The sequence below is a fragment of the Taudactylus pleione genome, unplaced genomic scaffold (assembly GCF_031769625.1).
Source record: "Taudactylus pleione unplaced genomic scaffold, aTauple2 ptg000110l, whole genome shotgun sequence".
NCBI lineage: Eukaryota > Metazoa > Chordata > Amphibia > Anura > Myobatrachidae > Taudactylus > Taudactylus pleione.
In genome coordinates this window covers 7,287,895-7,310,116 of record NW_028284512.1, presented here as the reverse complement: position 1 = coordinate 7,310,116, position 22,222 = coordinate 7,287,895, and the positions used below count along the sequence as shown (strand labels likewise).

At 41.3% G+C, this 22,222-nt stretch overlaps 1 protein-coding gene across 2 annotated transcripts in view; it reads left to right on the top strand.

Annotated features, from left to right (window-relative positions):
• The window catches only part of L1CAM (L1 cell adhesion molecule), a 223,560-nt gene that overhangs the window by 126,157 nt on the left and 75,181 nt on the right, over positions 1-22,222 (top strand). Inside the window, exons 3-6 of one of the 2 annotated variants that reach the window (XM_088471130.1) lie at positions 9,650-9,664; positions 11,958-12,066; positions 16,642-16,832; positions 19,463-19,585. In XM_088471130.1, coding sequence (XP_088327256.1) covers positions 9,650-9,664; positions 11,958-12,066; positions 16,642-16,832; positions 19,463-19,585 — 438 coding nt within the window. The remainder of the gene's footprint in view (positions 1-9,649; positions 9,665-11,957; positions 12,067-16,641; positions 16,833-19,462; positions 19,586-22,222) is intronic. The other variant, XM_088471131.1, reaches the window with a different exon arrangement.

The window sequence follows — 22,222 nt, the reverse complement described above, 5'->3', positions numbered from 1 at the left end:
ATATGCCAAAAGTAGTTCCAACCTTTGGCAGTAGTTACTGTGCTCAATATAGTTGCCAGCAGAGGTAACTACACCTTGGAAAAATAAGAGATGAGCTAATCTTATTTGCAATGGAAAATTATATATACAGTATATTGTATTGACATGCAGTAACTTTTTACCTAAACAATTAAAAGTAATTCTGATTCAAACAGAAAAAGTTGTTTTAAAAGACATTTTGACGATAAAAATAATAGAAATTGATTTAGTCTGATTTTTTTTTATATTTTTTTTTGTATGAAATCTAACTTTAAAATTAAACTTTATCTCTTATTGAATACTTTACCTGTGAGAAACTGTCTGCTTTTTGATAAAGATACTACTCATCAAAATGCGTTATGTTGCTTCTGGTAGGAGTTACATTTTTCTGCAGAGCTGTAGATTTTTTTCATGATATGTTGTCTATTGTTTTTATATTTGTAAGTGTCATTTATTAAATGTTGAAATTCCTGGATCAAAAGAGGTGTTGCACTAGATATTGTATTATTTATTTTACATGTACACATAATGGAAAAATGATGCGGCAGACACTGAAGACATTTTTGGCATTAATTTTTTTTCGTTTATTCTATCTGAAAGTAAGGGTAAATATACATACCAATTGCCAGAGGTCAGGGACATTTTATCTTTACCTGGCTTAAAGAAGATCTTCACATCAAATTCTTGTTTCTCCCACACTTGGGGTGTTTATTAGATATCTTATTTATGGAAATTGACAATTGCGTATATATTTTGTTCGTTAGCACAATCTTTATTTAAGAAAAAAATCACTTTACCTGTATGGTATATTTTTGCAGTCTTTATTGCAATTTTATTCAGGGTTTCTTAAACTATCAGCAAGTTAGCTACAGTATATATACACAGTTCAGAAAAAAACCCAGCTAATTGAATTTCAAATTAACTCTTTTTCACTGAAACAAAACAGTTATAGAAGGCAATTCAATTATCGGTAAAGGCCGTGACGTGCTTACGTTTCCAACGTTATTCTGGCACCAACATCACAGAATTTTTCTTGCAATCCGAGGTACAAAGAAACATTTACAGTGTTGGGTTAACATAATGAAAATACGTCACCACTAATTGAATATCGCCATAGTTTTAACATATTTAACTCCAGTTGAAAGAACTCTCTCCCATGCAATTTTGGCAGCTTATGATAGAGCATCCAAATGCATGGAGCTGATTGGCTGTCAGCAATATCACAGAAGTAACTTGCAACCAATCACTAAACTTAAACACGGACCAGCTTGGTGATTAAACAGTTCAAATGTACAGTACACCACTCAGTAACCCTAGTTATAAATATTGTAAGGTATATTTTGTCACTAAATTAAGCCTTACATGCTTAGACTGATGAAATTGTCACCCTATAATATGCATAGATGTCACACACTTGCCGCTGTGAATGCTTTGCAGTTTAACAAACATAATTAAATTTCTTTCTAAATATCATCATTTGTATTCATACCTTACCTCCATTCCTACTTTCTTACTAAATTATATGCTGCATGCTACGAAGGTCACAGGAACTCATTCAGAACGTCACTGAGATTTTCAAGAGGTCTAACTTGCCCTAGATTCTGCTGTGAGCGAGCTGATCTGAGAACGCAAATAATTCCCAAGGCTTGCGAGTTGTGCGCTCAGAATGCCGTCTGAAACTCCACTGTTATCTCTAGCTAATTGTTTTGCCACAAAATGGGAGTACACAGCATTAAGTTTGAATGTTTCAGGGGCTGAAGGGAATAACAGGCTTTCAAGGCTGTACAGCTTAGGAATCCTCATGCAATTCCAGTATTTGAATGGAACGAATAACCTATTTTGTAATAGTCCATACAGTAGCTACACAAAATCCATGTTTAAACTTTACAAGGGACTGACCAGTTCCTAAGTAGCCTTCAACTCTGAGACAATCTTCAGTATACTTTAATTAACCCCGCATATGAGCTATACGAGAGAGCTATTTTATTTATATCAGGAATTATGTCATATCCAACCTTTGATGTAACATGTCACTATAAATTGTGATCAATATGGAATGATGTGTTACTAAAATGTTTTTTTTTTTACATTATTATTTTTACGATAAAGTCTTTTTATGTTTTGCATTAACAATTTAATTCTGTAAATCAATCTTTTGGGTTGTTTTTTTTTTTTTTTAATTTTAGCAGAATATTATATAGATGTGTCCACATACATCTATCCTCTGCGCACTACAAGTCGCGTTACAAATAACGCGTGAGCGTGGTGCAACTCGGTAGCGCCATGCGACTTTTTACCTTCAAATGCATCTTATATGCAAAGTGCAAGCAGCTTCTGCTGATTAAAATGATATGCGGCATGCCTGTATTCTGTGTGCGACTGCGGGTGCATCTGCATGCAAAATGCTACGTTACCATGTCAGCGGCTGTGACACTGTAACGTAGCATTTCGCATGCAGATACGACTGCAGTCTCACACAGAATATAGACATGGCGCATATCATTTTAATCAGCAGAAGCTGCTTGTGCTTCATATTCGCATGCTCTTTGCGAATAAGAGGGATTTGAAGGTAAACAGTTGCATGAAAAGACACTTGGCACTACTGAGTCATGTCACAGCATGGTGCGACTAGAAGGGCTGTTTAACGCGCGAGGAAGTAAGATGTATGTGGACACATCTGTAGATATCTAGTGCTGTTCCTAATATTTGTTTTAGTGTTTTCATAATATAAAAGCACTAACTGAACATCTCTGTACATATTTGAATCAGGTCCTATGTTGCAAAGGGGTTGGGTATGGTTTGCCGGCAGTCAGGATCTTGGCGGTCAGAATCCCGACGCCGGGATCCCGACAAGGTTAACATACCGATACTTGTTGGTTGGTATGTTAACCCTCCCCCTTTCCCTACCCTAACCATAACCTTTTCTTCCTGGTGCCTAACCCTAACCTCCCCCCTAGTACCTGAACCTAACCCCCCCCGCTATCCACATCCTAAACTTGTCCCTCCCCCCTTAGTGCCTAACCCTAACCCTTCCCCTAGTCCCTAACCCCGCACCCTAACCCCCGATACTTACCTTTGGGATACCAACGGTCGGTATTCTGGAGCCAGGATCCCAATTGCTGTCGGGATTCCGGCACCGGTATTTAGACCGTCTGCATCCCGTCAGCCGGGATTCTGACTACATCCCATTACAATGATATTGTAAAAGTGTTTTTTTTCCCTAAAATCCATGTTAACTCAAACAAGGACAAGTCTGGCTACATGTGGAAATTTGGCCAGTTTAGACAGCAAAGTTGAATGTACTGACCTCTGCTCACCACCAAATATGGACGAGAATGATTAAAGTCTTTATGGATGTGCATTATTTATAGTCAAGGTCACAGATGGCCAGTGTCTATTGTCATCAACCAAACATTGTTTAATTTTGCAATCATTTATGTGTGCTTTGTTTGTAAGCTAATATTAATGGGCAGTTTTACTGTTAAGCTGGCTATACACCCATGCGATCCAACAATCTTACAACGGGCCGATACACACAACACGATCTGCCGTACGACGGCAAGATATATTGTTACAGTATTAACGTTAGCGAACAACATTGTATGTCACAATGTCCCACCTGATGTGCAGCACAATTCATCCAACGATGAATTGGGTGGAATTGGGTGTACACACTATACGATGGTTACTGCAATCCATCGTAGATTGCAAGTTTGGCCAATATATTGTATAGTGTGTACCCAGCTTTAGTCTCTTAAACTACAAAAAACAGTCTCTGTTCAAGTCTCTCACTGGGTTGGGTGAATATTTAATATTAATACATATATGCACTCCCATACCAGATCATATTTTCAATAAAATGCCATAGATGGAGTTTAGGAACATTATCCTGGAAAAATGTGTCACACTATAGTTATAAGCCATCTCTAGCACCAATGCCCCTTTCCTCTCTGTTGGTATTTAAGGAAGCTCAAGGACACAAAAATGCCTCACACAACAATGACTGGCCCCATGATGTGACATCTGGAAATCCTTCAACATTAAATTGATAACCTCACAAAAGTGTTATTTTCTTCCATAACAATTTTCTCTTGTGTGGAACTTATGTATTTGAAAAAATATCTTCAACATCTATTTTATTGGACGTTTGCCATATTTTTTTTAAACTCACTGAAATACTTGTACGACAGAACATATTCACTGTTTTCAGCCTTTCTCCATGGTGCTGAAAATTTATATTAGTCAATGAAGTATCATCATAGATACTTGAGTTATTGACTTCCTTGCACAATCATCCTACTCCAGAGCTCCCTGTCACACACTACTGATTAGGTTTTCTATCACTTAATAATCTGGATAACAATGGTCTCTAGCAGGCGTTATGGTTTTGGGTATAGATTTGCTGATGCCTTGCTTCTGTTTTATTTCTGAATAACACTATCAATCACAGGACATTATGTATCAGGTTCTAGGCCTGGGTTAAGGCTGGTTATGGTTGTCCCCCTTGAGAGAATCATATTACTGTATTATATATCCTTTGTTTTCATCCAGATTAGATTTCCTTCTTCGGAAACACATTTTTTTGGTCTCTTGTAGCAGGAGCCTTGCCGCAGGCTTGTAACTACTGTAACGACATAAGGAGCTATATTCGTTTTTCTTCTGTTTGGTCTATGTCATTTATCAAGTATAAATGGTGGAAGTAAAGCAGTTTTTGCATGAGTATGTAAGGTGCACAGTAACATAATTTAGTTATATTTATTCACAGGTGACATAGGGTAACATATGCAGTAAATAACATTTATATCATGTTTGTGTGTCTGCATTAGTCTATTTCCCTTATTTACAGGTAGGATCAATTGAATATGATAAGAGAGGAAGCTGTGGTATAGTAACTATTACTAGCCAGTCAGAAATGCAGAGGTCAGCATCCTGTAACTCAGCAGCTGCTGTGGGAATACAACCACCGATTTTTCTTGCCCACCTTATGCTTGTACATGCTGGATAAAAAAAGGATGCCCAGTGGACACCACTAGAACAGCTGTCACTATAGACTTCCGTCATCCTTTATCACTATGGAAAATGCAACTGCTGTATCTACTTAAGAGCAGGGCACCCATACGATAGGTATGAGAATACGAGGTAATTATTCAAATGAGTGAGGCATTTTGTGTGATGCAACTAAACTGCCTGCTCTGGTTTATTTGAGGTGGGCAGGGCTTGATGCCCAAATTTGAATATTCATGGGATATCACCTAGCATGCAGATAAGCACACATGAGTGTGCCTCTTCTCTTAGGAGTGTCCAGTGTCCCCCTCCCCGGCGCTACAAAAGTGTTTATTTTATATTTTTTTGTTCAAAGGGACGTGTCCACGCCTCCCACAATTAGGCCACACCCCCTATGTACCTGGGCCCGGCAGAGCTCTCTACGGCCATGGGAATACCTTTTTTTTCTGTTATATAAATTAATTGTAATTATTTTTTACCATGGTTCTCCATTCAGTGACACTGTAGGATTTTTTTTTCAGAAGTGTATATACAATGTGCCTTAAAGCTCCAGCTGGAACTAAATAGCTGCTCCGTTTCCCCAAAGCCCTGGATACTTCTTACATATGGTTGTTTTTATTGGGATGCATTGGTCATTTAACAGCCTCTTCCAAAAAAGGGCCTGTGTGATGCTGTGGAGGAGGTCACTGAGTGGGAGGACTAATCCGCAACATTCTGCAGTGGGGGGTGGGGCCATAATGGCGCCATTCACCCTGGATTATGTGATTAAGCTCCTGCATCAATCTCACTACCAGGAGGCTGTCTATTCTCCTTCCTGGATCGCACATGAATGAGTCTGTATACAAAGCGCACTGGAACTTAGCGTATAAAAAAGCAGCACCCGCTGCATTGTAGCAGTTTGTATACAAATTTAGACTCAGTTGCACACATTTTCAGGCGAATACGGCATGAAAATAATGCTCAGCACCAGCAGAGTCGTACAGGACCGGGCCCAGCGAGAGGCTCTGTTTGGCGGGACTGCAGCATCTGTAGGTCCAATTGTCTAATACGGATTCCTCAGTCTACCGGGAGGCTGTCTATTCTCCTTCCTGGATCACTCACTTTACAGGGAGGCTATCTATTCTCCTTCCTGGATCACTCACTCTACCGGGAAGCTGTCTATTCGCCTTCCTGGATCGCACACTCTACCGGGAGGCTGTCTATTCTCCTTCCTGGACCGCACACTCTACCGGGAGGCTGTCTATTCTCCTTCCTGGATCGCTCACTCTACCGGGAGGCTGCCTATTCTCCTTCCTGGATCGCTCACTCTACCGGGAAGCTGTCTATTCTCCTTCCTGGACCGCACACTCTACCGGGAGGCTGCCTATTCTCCTTCCTGGGTCGCTCACTCTACTGGGAGGCTGTCTATTCTCCTTCCTGGACCGCACACTCTACCGGGAGGCTGCCTATTCTCCTTCCTGGGTCGCTCACTCTACTGGGAGGCTGTCTATTCTCCTTCCTGGACCGCACACTCTACTGGGAGTCTGTCTATTCTCCTTCCTGGATTGCACACTCTACCAGGAGGCTAACTATTCTCCTTCCTGGATCGCTCACTCTACCGGGAGGCTGCCTATTCTCCTTCCTGGATCGCTCACTCTACCGGGAGGCTGCCTATTCTCTAGGGAACACACCTGAAATTCGAAGTCTCCTGAACTTTCTGGGAGAGTATTCAAGTATGAGTTATATCGACTCCCTTATTCTTGTTTCTGTCACTGGGAACTGCGGGTTTTGTGTTTCATGCACTGTTTTGCTTAAACACTTCTGTTACCATTGTCTGACAACAACAACAGCATAATAGTAAATTATTCACTTGTCCTTTTCTTAATTGCTTAATTGATGTTGTCTAACATGTAGCAAGCACAGAGGAAGATAAACTGGCCAGATCCCACTGTTTTCTGGCTCCGAGTTGCCCCGAAGAACATTATTCCCCATTCTTTCTCTGTTTAATTACTAAATCTAAATATGTAATGGCTTTAAATGAAAACTATACTTGCAGTATTCATAAATATACTGCATACATTTCAGTTAAGGCTGTGCTATGGGAGACATCCATGACTTCCTGTCTGTAAGGATACTTTAGGACAGCGGTTAGATATAGAATATATATTTCAGGTGCCTCATAAGTAGTCCTTGGTCCCACAAGAGAAGCACTGGATCCAATTATGAAATTCGAGCACTAGCATTAAGTGCTCATGCAGCCCAAAGAGAACATTACCCTATGACTGATTAGTCAAGCTCATCATCCAATCATACAAATGTAGGTGCATTTTATGGAGAAGTGAGTAGATGCAGTATATTTAGATATATCAAAGGCTTTTAAGAATCTCCGCTTGGGTGCTTAATGCATAATTTAGACCAGTGGTTCTCAACTCCTGTTCCCAAGTACCACCAACAGGGCATGTTTTGTGGATTTTTAAAATCATGCACAGGTGAGTTAATCTGTTTTGCTGGGTCAGTAATTATCTCACCTGCTTCCACAAACAGAAATCCTGAAGACATGACCTGTTGAGAAAACTTGAAGCTTGAGGTTGAAAATGACTGATTTAGACAATTGGTCAAGAAATGTACAATGAGTAACTGGACTGGAAACTGGGTAGAAGATTTTTATCAGGGAATAGTCATCAATGGTTCATAATCTATTTGGACTAAGGTTATAAGAGTTGTGCTCCAGGGTTCTGCGTTAGTATTTTTTTGTATTGATGATGTAGAAGTTTGAATTTATAGTGTCACAAATGATATAGGTTAATAAATAACAGCAAATAACATTTAATGTGGATAAATATAAGGTTAAGGTAAATACTAAATATGCATGTATCTTATAAGGCGGGACAGTATTGGGTGAATCTATGATGGAACAAGGTCTACAGATGTGTCCTCATACATTTAGCCTCAATACGCCATGCAGCGAGAGACGCCTGGCACAAGTTAGCCGCCAGGTCCCGTGCGACTCTGCTAGCTCTGAGCGTCTCTTTTCCCGAATATGCTAGTCGCGATGCGACTAAGATGCACCACGAGATGGCACTGCTTAATTTGATATATTCTACACTTGCATATATGCGTGTGAATTAATCTGTATACTAAGCGCACAGGAACTTGGCGTGGAAAAAAGCCGCGCCCGCTGCATTGTAGCGGTTTGTATACAGATTTAGACTCAGTTGCACACATTTTCAGGTGAATACGGCATGAAAACGACGCTCAGCACCAGCAGAGTCGCACAGGACCGGGCCCAGCGAGAGGCGCTGTTTGGCGGGACTGCAGGTCTAATTGTGGATCAATGACTCAGTAATAGCATACAAAACCATACTGCTGCACCGAGAGCCAGCAGGATATTCTCACTTATTAAAAGTGGTATAGACATGAGAAAGAAGTCATTTTTCCCCTTTATAAGGCACTGATAAGTTCTCACCTTACAGTGCAGCTTTGGGGGTTAAGTCACAAAATAAATTTAATGGAACCAGAAAGAATACATAGAAGGGCAACTTAATTAATATGGCATAATGGACATCTCAGTTGCGAGTAGACTACTGTAGTGAGATTTATTTACACTATTAAAAAGAAGATTAGGGGGGATATGATCCCTGTGTATAAATATATTAATGGCCAATATAGAATGGTATTTAGAGCAAGGTCTCCGCTACTGTAGAAAAATGTCAGAAACAATTGTACATGTTCCTAAAAAACAGAATTGAATGGATTACTGGCATTACTTACACAATATAGTATACACTATATTACATGTCTGGTCTATAATTTTAAGAGTTTTTCTTTTTTTCTTTTTCTGGACCAACAGGGATATTGAGGATTAAAAGTTGAACTGAATGGAGTTATATTTTTAAAACTAAACAACTGTGCAACTCACTCACTATAATTACCTAACAACAGAGCACGATCATTGGATAACAAACAATACCGAATAATGCAATTAATTGTGAATATTGTAAGAATATTTTTATATTTAAACAATGGTAGTGTCATGTTCATTTTCCACCAAAAACCCGGGTCCGACCTGGGTTTTCGGACAAGGTTCCAACGCATGTCAGACCTCGTTTACACTACACCTTCGATCTGGGTTATTCACACTGAACCCGGGTCTCCCCTGCTAAACTTGTGAGGTCATAAAAAGTGGGAGGTGACTGCTCCACAACCACCAATCATCTCATTTTAAGCATGACCCAGGTCAGATAACTCGGGTTGCGCTGTTTACACTGCACCATTACCTGGGTCCATCCTGGGTCCGTCCCTGGTATTTACCTGGGTTAGATTGCTGGGTCACTTGAGCCGGGTAGATCCGGCAGTAACCCGGGTTATTGCAGCATTGGAAAAGGGGTATTAGTGACCCCTCACATTCTCATTAGCTTTTCTCATTCTTTCCATAGAGCTCTATTCCCACTAATTCATCTCTCTGCTGAGCACTGAATGTGATGACTTTGATATACTTACTTGCTTGCTTGTAGAATCAACATGTACAATGGCTTGCTTTTTTTCATCACTTTCTATTTTGCAGTTGCTAATTTTTTCAGTCTCTTCAATGTGTAACCCTGTTTTCTCTCCCTCTCTTTCTTTTGCATACACTTAATGGAACCTGCAGATCAATTTCTAGACAGTAAGTCACGCTTTTTAGACACACTGCTGTTTGTCCCGAGTAGGAAATAATCTGTGGAAGAATCCATTTAGAAGGGGTCAGACTGTAACTAGTAGAATCTTATTAATGAGTTTAGCAATGTTACGGAGGAAAGTGGGCTGGTGAAGAAGGTGGTGGTGCGGAGAAGGGGGGTGCCCTTCAGCCTGGCTGCATAGTGATATCATCAGCAGCAATTAGATTCAGCGGCTGTTGTGTCAGATTCATAGAGTTTAGCAGTCTATGACATTGGCTGAGTCTAAACAGTGAGCGAGAGCTTTCACATTTTCTAAACTCTCCCCCTATTATATTTGGCCCTTAATGTTATTAATAGTATGCTGCTGTGTTGCCATTGAGTTTGGTAAATTTATATATTAAATCAGTAAGTTAAGGTACAGTGGGGGAAATATACTAAGCTCTGGGTAGTGATAAATTGGAGAGTGATAAACTACCAGCCAGTTAGCTTCTAACTGTCATGTTTATCACTCTCCAATTTATCACTTTCCAGAGCTTAGGGGGTCATTCAGACCCACTCGTGAGCGGCAGTACGCTCGCAAGTGGGTCGATGTTCCCCACTGCGCATGCGCACGACGGAGGGAGCTCCGTCGTGCGCATGCGCGAGACCCGGCGAGCGAAGGACTTTCTTTCGCTCGGAGTGTCTCATCAAAGGGGGCGTGCTGTCGATGGTGACTGACAGCACGCCCCCTTTGGTGGGCGTGCCGGGGGCGTGCCTGCCAGATGGAGGCGTTCCCAAGGAAACGCCTACCGTCTGAAGCCGGCCCCACTGACATCACTAGTGATGTCAGTGGGAGTGATTTTGGCTCTGATAGAGCCAAAATCACTCCTGGCCTTGCGGTTGAGAAACCCAACCGCAGGCTTTCACTCGCAGTTCTGATGGTCGCGATGGTCAAGACCATCGCGACCATCTTTTTGCACGCTCGTATATGCTGTGGGTGGTGACCCACAGCTATACGAGCGTCCAGGAGGACGCTCCATATTAATGGAGGTGGGCCCTGATTCAGAGCGAGCGCTCTGGTCAGAGCGTCCGGCTCTGAATCAGGGCCTTAGTACAGGGGTTCCCAACCACGGTCCTCAAGGCACACTAACAGTCCAAGTTTTAAGGATTAACCATACTTGAGCACAGGTGACTTAATTAGTACCTCAGTTATTTTGATTTAACCATCTGTGCTCAACCATGGATATCACTAAAACCAGGACTGTTAGTGTGCCTTGAGGACCGAGGTTGGGAATCACTGGCTTAGTACATCTGCCTCATTAACACTACAAATCTTTTTTTTGATTACGTGGCATCTGGTGATGTTCAACTGCATCTACATTGTTATGGGTGCAGCTTGATTGGAAAATCAGTTTAATCAGTAATTTGTCCCCAAGCTGAACTCTACCGCATGTCACCGCATAAAGACTGTGCAGTGTATGTGTACCAAAGAAATGATTCAGCTAGTCTTAAGCAGTTATTTGCTACTGCACTATTGATAGTCTAATATTACTCAGGGATGCCAAAGTCAGCCTTTGAGAAGTGCGACATTGTTACTGAACACATCCTACATATACACTACTACTTCATGATCAGGGCCCAGGTAATGTGTTCACACAGCATAAGCAGCAGAATAACCTGTATCTGGCTTGTAAGTGAGAAAACATCACCGTTCAGTGATGCATCATTATATGGCAATGTTGTTTGTTTTAGACCGTAATGGTGGAAAATGACTCCTTGTTAGCAGGGTCACCCTAGCTACAAACCCTAAGGATCACATTCAGCTAGCTGCGAGGTTACGTTGCGTGTCTTTGCAGTTATTATAGTAGGTAAAATCTCACTTATTTTTGCTCACACTTGTATGGGGCACCAGCATAACCAGGCAAAGTTGTCCTGGCCTAATATCCTCCTGTGTAGTGTTATCGCACAATTGGACCTCGCAGTTAATCAAATATGCCCATAAGGGTTGTATATTTCCCACCTTTGCCCTATAGAACTGCAGAATGTGCCTCATCTACCATAGGCATAGATACTTAGGGGTAGATGTACTAAGCCTTGGAGAGAGATAAAGTACCAACCAATCAACTCCTACCTGTCAATCTACATGCTGTGTTTGAAAAATGACCGTTAGGAGCTGATTTGTTGGCACTTTATCTCTCTCTGCTTTATCTCTTTACAATGCTTAGTACATCTACCCCTTATTGTGGGTATTTTGCATGCCAGTAAACATGTTATTTGATGCAGAATATCTACTAAGTAAGTTTGTGTTTTTCCTTTTTCTAGCACAATTGTTTCCTCCAGCTTTTATTAAGCAGCCTAAACAAAGTCAAGTGGTGTACCCCAACGATGACCTCTCACTCAAGTGTGAAGCAAAAGAGAATTCCAAAGCTTGGTAAGTTCACCAAGGCACACCTCATAGCCAAGAACACACATTACCGACATTAGAGGAAAAATAGAAACTTTTATCCTTGTACTATTAAAATAGCTCTTTTATTTTTGCTTTGTGACATTTTATCATATGCGCTTTTATGAGCCAGATCTGATGCAAATGAGGCAGAGCCCAAAGGCATGTTTTTAAGAATGCAGAGGAACATAAATTCAAGTTATAGCCACACAGAATGTTTTGTTACGGAGCTAAGTCATGAGTTATTTGCCTGGAACAGTAAAGCCTCTAAGTCTTGCTGTTTCTTCAGGAGACTCATGGGAGGTTTGACTGATGAGACTACATTTCATCAAACATATACTCACCTTTGTCATTGTATAGAGCACCATCATTACTTTCAGCACTTAATAAAGGACAGCTCCTGTCAGTCTGACTTCAGGCCTGATATAGATGCAAGCAGTGCCGATAGACCCGCAGTTGACCGATGTTTTGCTAGTGCACATGCGCGAAAAAGTCCATCAGGAGTATTCAATTTGTATCGAAAATTTCAATCGCCGATGACGTCATTTTCGACGATTTCAATTATCCCCGTATTCAATTTCAAAGACTTTTCGAACCTTTTTTCACCATTGAATAGGTGGCGAAAAAAAGTGCAGAATTGGGGTTTAGGGGTGCAGGCTTAAAAAAAAATAGCCTGCAACTCTGGTAATGTCATTTAAAAATAAACTGTGTAAAAAAAAAGTAAAAAAAAAAAATTAGGGACACCCCAAAAAAAATATTTAAAAATTGGAGTGAAAAAAAAAAAATTTGAAAAAAGTGTTTAAAAATAGGGAAATAGGTTCAGGGCTATTCTGCAAGTATGCGGCAGGTGTTTTCTAGAATAGATTATTAGTGGCAGGTGCATCTTTGAAGAATTTTTTAAAAATTACTTTAGGGACATAAAAATATGCTAGTACCCATTTTCATGTACCTCAAATTTGATGGGACCACTTAAAAAAACGAAAAAAATAACCTAAGTGCTCTTCTGCATCACTTCTTCAATGTCGGATAAAAAACACCTGCCGCGGCTATTTAAAACCCCGACTTTCATTTGCAGGATAAAACGGGGGTACCCATATTGATCCACCATGTTTTGACAGCTTTAGGGGGGTACTACAATTTATTCCAGGTAAATCCCATTTTTTTTTCCAATCCTATTTTGCCGGCTCCCGTTTTCGTAGCTTTTTAATTGAATACGGGAGAAAGCGGGCGCGCGCCCGATACTTTATCCCAGGAAAATCAGCGATGTGGAGCGAAAAGTCCGGCACGGACTTTTCGCTCCAAATTGAATACCCCTGCAAGTATCCCTTAACTGCCCACGTCTGAACCCAAGTTTCCTTTGCTGTTCACAATTGCCTACGTATGCGTTAACACTTGAGAAGGGGTTTGCGATCCCTGGTCGTATCAGCGTAGAAACTGGGAGGTGACCTAAAGTGATCGCAAAAAGGGGCGGTTTCATGGGCGTGCTATGGGAGCGCTGCTGTATTCCCGCTGTATTGCGCTCATAGCGCAACTCCTCGCTTGAGCCTTTGCTAGCGCCGGTCATCTTTTTTGCGTCTTTTTGTGCCGCATTGTGATGCGACTAGGAAGCACCAGGAGACTGTGCTGATTAATTTGATGAGACACTTGTAAATCTGTGTATGACTAGTCTCTCAATCAGCATGTGAAGTGCTACGATGCAGCGGCCGCACCTTTTCTCAACGCCAAGTTCCTTGTACAGTCTTAGTCGCCCACAGATATACAAGTGTCATATATCAAATTAATCAGCACAGTATCTTAGTTCTTCCTAGTACCGTCGCGTTGCGAGTTAGATGCACTTTCAGGCACAAAAAGACGCCGGGCGCTATCAGAGCTGCATGGGACCTGACGGCTCACTGACGCCAGGCATATCGCGCTGCATGACATATTGAGGCTAGATCAGCAAGGACACATCGGTACATACCTTATCACACTGCTGTTGAACAATGGGTTCTATGTAACAGTATGCGGATGTCATGTTTCTAATAAGATGATAATGTTGACAATGTCTTGTTTGTTGTTAGAAAAAACACACACACACACACATATGTATATATACATATATATATATATATATATATATATATATAATGAACCATATACAGTAATTGTGTAAAATGTATAATTAGATAGTACTCTATGTAACTAAGGGATGAATTAGAAAATTACAGACAATCATAATGTAGAGCTTTGGGATTTTAAAAACTTTTAGAAAATACTGTCAAATATTATAAAATGTATGAATTAGCACATTGCTTTTCATAGTGGGACAAATGCCAGTTAAACATTATTATTATTAATATTATTATTATTATTATTATTATTATTATTCCAGTTTGACCCAGCATGTAAAATGTCCAAAACTTGTGAGTATCCCATAGACCAGGGGTTCCCAACCACGGTCCTCAAGGCACACTAACAGTCCTCCAGGTTTTAAGGATATCCATAGTTGAGCACATGTGACTTAATTAGTACCTTAGGTATTTTGATTTACCCATTTGTGCTCAAGCATGAATATCACTAACACCAGGACTGTTATTGTGCCTTCAGACCGAGGTTGGGAATCACTGCCATAGGCCAACAAATCTTTTTGTTCATAAGAGAAAAAAAAATCTAATATGTCAGTAACTAAACAAATAGATCCATCTATATGGGGGAGATGTATCAAACTTTCTAAAGAGGACAAGTCAAGAAGTTGAATATAGCGAATAGTCAGCTTCTGGCTATTATTTACAGGGGTGCCGAGAGGGAAGGGGGGAGCGGGTACTACTATCCGGGCAGGTTGGAGGGGCCCTGCGGGGGGCTTATGTCTGTAGGACATCAGGCAGGGAGAGAGGAGATTACTGCTGTCTCTCTCCTCAGCACTGTACACGCTGCTGTGTGCTGGGCTGCTAAGGGTCCAGGGAGGCTACTGCTGCTCACAGCAGTAGTCTCCGTGTCCTCTCTCTCCATGCAAGTATTGGGTGGGGTGATCGCACTGATCACGCTCCCCAGGAACTGACCCCTGGCCGAGGGGGACAAATCAGCCCCCCATTGCCAGCACACGCGTACCATTTTTTTAAAAGATGAGAGGGGCATGGCCAGGCCTTCCCAATTTGACCACACCTCCCCCGTACCGAGGCCTGTCACTGCTCTCAACGGCCCTGATCATTTATCTAGGACACTCTATAAAATAAGTATGAATGTGATTGATTGCTATGAGCAATTTCTAAACTTGTCCTTTTTAAATGGTTTGATACATCTCTCCCTATGCACACAATTGTGCTACTGTAGCATTACATCTATTACCATGCTGTACTGCAGTAATAAATAAAAAACATCCCTACCACCAATATAACCTTACAAATACTGTACCTGGGTAATTTTCATGGTGTAAAATGTGAAAAAAAAAGAGTGAAAAATCAGGGAAATTATCTCATTCATTTGCATTAAGGAATTAGAGTCTTCTAAAACATTGGCATCAATACCAGGAAATCATCAAATCAGTGAATGTAAAATTGGGACTTGACTGCGTCTATATATGCAATAATTTTGGGTGCTAAATTAATATATACTCATGGTGATACATCCTATTAATTCACAAAGAATTAGTGTAATTGTTGGGACATGAAGGGCTAAATGTAAGAGGGTGTTAGCCGGTCCTGGTTGTGAAAGTACTGGGGAGAAAAAGACATAGGGGTCCCCCGTATTTTCATCAATCAGTGCCAAGCTCTTTGAGCTGGTCGTGTGTGAATGTGTAATAAAAGCATACAATATTCAGTGTTTGTGTAATGTTTTTTTTTACAGGGAGACTACAGTTACCAGCAGGCTTGCGGTAATTGTCGTTATCCAAGTACCGGGAAGCGGAACAGGCTTGCCGGGACCAGTAGTTCTCCTGTAAAAGACAATTTTCAATCTATTTTTTACACCACTTATTAGCTCCACACCTGTCACCACCAGGGGTGTGGGGAATAGATCTGGGCTATCGGCCTGGGCCTGATGTGTCACCAGGAGAGGGACCCCTTTATTGGGGGGTCCCCACTTCCCAAGGAATCCCCGGCCTCAGCTGACTACTAGGGGGTGCTGAATGCTTTGGCCGGGGGAGCCAGCCAGTGAAGTGTGTCCCCTGCATGTGGCATTACACCCCCACTAGAAAGAGGCCGGTGATGGTTGTGTAAAATATGGGGACCCTTACATCTTTTCCCCCCTTATTTTCACAACCAGGCCCGGCTCAGGAGCCCGGTGTCAGTTGTGTAAAATACAGGGGACCCCTACATCTCCCCCCCCCCATATTTTCACAACCGAGACTGGCTCAAAAAGCCTGGTGCTGGTTATGCTTTCGGGGGGGACCCCACATAATTTGTGAGTGTACTCGCACTCATTCACATTTTATTACAACTCGCACCCTATTACATTTGCGAGTTGCGGGACAAACTCGCACCTACAAACTGTGCGAGTAGCTGTGAGTTTGATTTTGCAAAAGAACTCGCACCCTATTACATTTAGCCCGAAGAATGAAGAATAATTTTCATTTTGTTTCTCATACAGGTATTCCTGGGAAAAAGACGGATTGCCGTTTGAACCAAAGGATTTCCGAGTAAAGCTAGACAAGTATTCGGGGAACTTATATATTTCCAATTCCAATGGAAACATGAAGGATTACCAGGGCAAATACCGCTGCTTTGCCACAAACGAACTGGGCACTGCCATGTCAAACGAGATTCATGTTATCATTGAAAGTAGGTTTCCCATACAATGCAACATGTATTCTGTCACCTCTAATAGATATAGGCTGACTAGTCTATAATTTAAGTGGAGTAGAGTGCACTTACACTAAATGGGTTAATTCATAGCTGCCCTGCTGACAGGAAAATTTGCAATGCAAACGGTTTTAATTAACGTTTCCATAATCACAAAAGCAGAAGACTGGTGTTAAGAATTTATTAAAAGTAAAGTATTCATATGAAAGGGTTTATATGACCTTCACAGGCTGCGTACAGCACAATCTCCTTACACCCTGATACCTACTCTGGCTGTGTGCTGTTACCATGGAGACCGTTTCCTCAGTAACTATGGTGCAGATGATGTAAAATGGGACTTTAAAGTTTAAACACCAGGGGTACACATCTCCTCTATTAATCTAGCCATACATACTGTAGGCGTTGAATGCAAATCGTGTATGGGTATGGTCATAGCAAAACTGCTGCTCACTGTTATTGCTCTCTTCTGCCAAATAGTCTATATTTAACAGCTGTCCTTGCACTATGAATGAAAGAGAATGTCCAGTTTATTTAATAGCATATATTTACTGCACAGTAATAAATTCACTTCAGTATTAATTACTTAACGATACGAATGATAAAGCTCCCATCAATTTTTAACACAGGAGACTGACATTCTATATATTAATTTATACCAGAATCTGGAGTGAATACACTTTATTATCTGTTTGAAAGTGGATAGAAACCATTGCTTACTTGGCAGCAGTGGTGCATCTAGATTCAGAGGGCGTCCTAGGTGTACTGTACCCAGGAGAGGCTTCTTCAACCAAATATGCCTTGTTGTCGCCAAATCCCCTAATGCATCATGATAAATATTGTAATCATCCCCATCTCTTTTTAGCAGCGTAATAAAGAGGAACAATGTGTAATATTGGAGTTTAGAACTTGGCACCTGAAAATTGAGTACTAAAGAGCAATATCAGTTAGAGTAGATTCAAAGCCTAGCTTTAAAGGGGCTTCCAGCATACAGATAACATTGATCTATTTGCGTGTACTGTATACAACATGCATGACATTTTCTCTCTAGCTTCCCGCAGTATTTTCCTGACATATATTTACTGTATGTCATAAGGCAGAGATAGGATATAAAACTAGATGCAGTGTAGAATAGCTTTGTTATATCCTTAAGCGACAAACATAACAATATGCTAAAACATTGTGTTGTTGTCTCGTACCACTGACATTGTGTGAGCTGGGAAGAGATGGTGGGAATGAATGGGGGAGGTCAGGTAAGATAGGAGGAAGAGAAAGGAAGAATGAGAACTCTGTATAGCATTAGGTGTACATGGTAAAAAATAAATAATCATATAGATAGTCACAGTACATATAATCACAATATATAATACTAAAAAAGCAAATCAGTAAATAATAAATCAAATCAAGGATGGTAGTACATTCGCATGTACCACTACACTGTGCACAGAAACTGAATCTTGAAAAAAATGTCTGTTCTACTATACTTTGATCAAAAGGTAATTAGCATTAGCAGTTGTAAGTACAGTAGTTATGCAATCAAACAAAGGTAAATGGACCAACATTTACATCTAAGTTGTGTACAAATATAACGACGAATCGGTCAGCGGACCAGTCTGCTGATTGGTAAGCTATACACAATAACCAATTGGCGGCTCAACGTGTCTGGGCTGACATCACAACTGGGCTGACATCACAACCAGTTGTGATGTCACTGTCAGCGGTCCCTGCAGCCAGTGTTCAGGCGGTCGTCGGGGCGCTCGTACAAACATGGTGGTGCACTGTTATAACTTTCAGATGTACCGGCATTGGCTGTGCTGCAGGGCCGGCCTGATATGTATGCGAATTATAACATTCACAGACATAACGAGTGTACACACCCGATGATGCACTATGCAAAATATTGTTCGTCAAACGAACGATATATCGACAAGTGTGTGCCCACCACCCTTTAATGTATCTGACATTAGTTGGTTAGATACCTCATGAAATAAAGTAAACCTAATGTAGTATATGTCTCATATGAGTAATGATTTTATCAGCAACAGTAAGAATGGGTTTTCTAACTGCATTCCTGTGGTTCTTTGAATACCTATATTAAACTGACAGATTTACACTGTCTCTGCATGCTCCCGATCAGCATAAATTACTATATTTATTGTATTATTCAAATCAATTGAATGCATCATGGGTCAATGAGTCTACATCTTGTGTAATTATAGGGCTGTATCTGCATATTGATATTATTCTATGACAGAGGGCTATATAGCACGGCCATAAATGTAAATGCAGGTCACGTAACAAGGAGAAATGTAATATTCTGTTCATATTCACAAAGCCTAGGAGTAAAGGAGTCAGAGAAAACCCTAATAAATATATAATTTACTGTATATATTTTTAGTGATGCAGTATTGTAATGTGTTATACTGTAGTTTAATCACATACTCATTGATGAGAGAAGGAAGAATAGATACAGAGACATAGGCAGGAATAATAAGACCATTGACAGTGAGCTTATTAATTTCATAGGAGCAGATGGCAGTGAAGGATTTTCCACATTAGGACTTGTCGTAACATGGTTAATAATAATAATATTTGATGTTGTCTTCTCGTAGCCATGCCTAAATGGCAGAAAGAGAAAATAGAACCCGTTGAGGCGGAGGAGGGAGATTCCGTTGTATTGCCTTGCAACTCCCCCAAAAGCTCAGTGCCCCCACGGATCTTCTGGATGAACAGCAGTGAGTACAAACTTGGGCTTATTTATTTTCTCTGATAAATGTAAAAATATCACCTGGTTTAAACTTTTTTACTTAAAAAGATTGGACTTATGGGCTGGGAAGTTATTCCATGGGAATAAGTTGTTGCCCTTGACTTTATCTAATGTTGGGGGGGAAGGAAGATCTTTAAGAAAGAGTTTTGTTTCTGAGATGTATTTTCTGCTACGGTATCTGTATCATTGTTTCAAACCCTTGTGACAGGTGTGGTATATTTTGTCGACAGACAGATTGTCGAAAACTTAGGGCTCGATTCAGCAATGAACGCAAGTGAGAGAACGCACGCACCCAGACACTGATAGAATATGCTAATCAATGCATACGCATGGCAACCGCAGCACATGATGCGCACGCCCAGCAATATATAATGTCGCCCACCTCCCTTTACTCACAGCCTGAGTAGTCCACAAGAGAGCGGAAACATCGAGAACCATAGAACACATTAGCATAATAGTGGTTGACCAGACCTCACTTTCAGCAACTTCTTGCACGCAATGAGAGCTCAGGCTCCGTATGACCTCGCAATGACTCATTTATGCACGCCCCTGCAACGTGTTCAAACGCATTGGCACGCCTGCGTTTGGCCAACCACCCCCCATTACCACCCACAAACGGCACTTCCTGTCAATCAATTACGGAATGGTCTGCGTACACACTGCGTGTAGTCTATGTAACCTTACCCGCTTGCACTGGCTAGTTTGCGCATGCGCAGTGCGATGCATAAGTATGCGCAGTGCGAAAACATCGTCCGAGTGCGTGCGTTCTCTCAGGCCCATAATGTCGATATATAATGTTGACATTCAGGGTGTTGGCATGTCGACAGTGGCATTTCCCATTCAATCTTACTCTAAATGTAACCCTAACCCAAATTGCAGCCTAACCCTAATCTAACCAGACCAAGATCTCTATGAGTGTAAAATTAAGCTGTTAGAGAAAATCGATGTATCAATGGTTTTCTTGCATATCCTGATAACAAGCTATGTGCAGGATTCATGATTGATGTCGTCTGGTGAATTACTGCCAATATTGGTGGATGTGTCCACCATAATACCAGTGATCCAGTGGACAAGTTCTGTTTCCTGTCACTGTATGCTGTGGTATCTTTCCGGTATCAGCTTGGCCTTTGCGTAATATCGTTTGTTTGATATCGATCTTTTCAGAGGGGGCAATTCAGTTATCCGCAGTGTGCGGTGGCGAAGAGAACTTCGCCCATTTTACTGTGCAACTCTGGGGGTGCGAGGTAGATTGAACAATGTGTCACCAGCATCACGGTCAATGAAATTGCCCCAAAAATCTGGTTAATCTCTTATAATAAGGAAATCATCTTATACTTAATTTTCTGATTACAAGGCAATATAATAAAATGACAATACCTTCCACAAATCAAAACCTGTCCCTTCGAAATACACTCCCTAATATCTTTCTTCATGTTTTTTTTTTACATTAGTTATTTGTTAAAGGCACAGTGGACATTGGACAAAAACTTTTTAGGGAAAGTGAGATATGAAGATGCTGTTACATACTTTGGGCCTGATCCCGAGATTTACACTAAAGTAATCGCTACTGCAGACTCTCGCGGATCACAGTTGCTAAAATAAGCTATTGTCTTCCAAAGTATCGTCGAGCACAGGGACGCCCACTGCTGCCTTCTCATATCCTTCCAGCGACATGCAACAGCGTATACATCGGTAACATCGACGCACATCGGGCAGTCATGCAGCGTGTGAGTCATGTCTGCGCATCAGCAAACACTACACTGTCAGACACGCCTATGTTTTTCTAACCACCCCCAAACACTGACTACCTGTCGCTCACTTTGTGAGTGGTTCCTCTGTACGAGCGTAATCGCAATGCAATCACTGCGCGTGTTCAGTGCGGCTTTCATGCATGCGCAATGGCAAGCATTTGCTAAATCTGCATAAATATAGGCTTTGTGAAAATCTCTGAATCAGGCCCATTGTCTCGGCATTCTGCGCATTGCGCTGGTTTCTGGTCACATGGTCGATGGTGACCATCACAATGTTGACACGATTCGACATATCGACATCTTCAGAATGCCGACAATTACGGCTAGGTGCCGCCGGTAGTATTAGGGTTAGGCTGCGGGGGAAGGTTAGGGTTAAGCTTCACGATTAACGATTTAACTATTTGTCATTTTCCAATGGATCGGAACATCAAATTGTTCAAATCGTCCAGCGTGTACAAACTATGCACGCTCCCGCCGCGTTGTCCGTCCCATTTTCAGATCTGCCGTACATGCTGCACAATCTGAAGATGTGACTGCCGATCCCATACATATGGATGTGACGGGGAACAACATATCGAGCGATCGTTCATTAGATCATGTGTGTATGGACCGCACAATATGTCGTCTGTCATATCAGTTGTCGGCTGGGTACACAAGTCATCTAATGTTTACCCAGCTTTAGGCTGTGGGGTTGGGGGAGTTTAGGGTTAAGCATTAGGGTTGAGGTTTGGGGTAGGAATTAGGATTAGGGATAGGGAATAAATGTCAACCTAACATACCACATCCCTAAATGCTTTTATGCAAAGCGATAAATTGTAGACTATCTTCCATTGTCTGCCTGGTGGACGGAGATC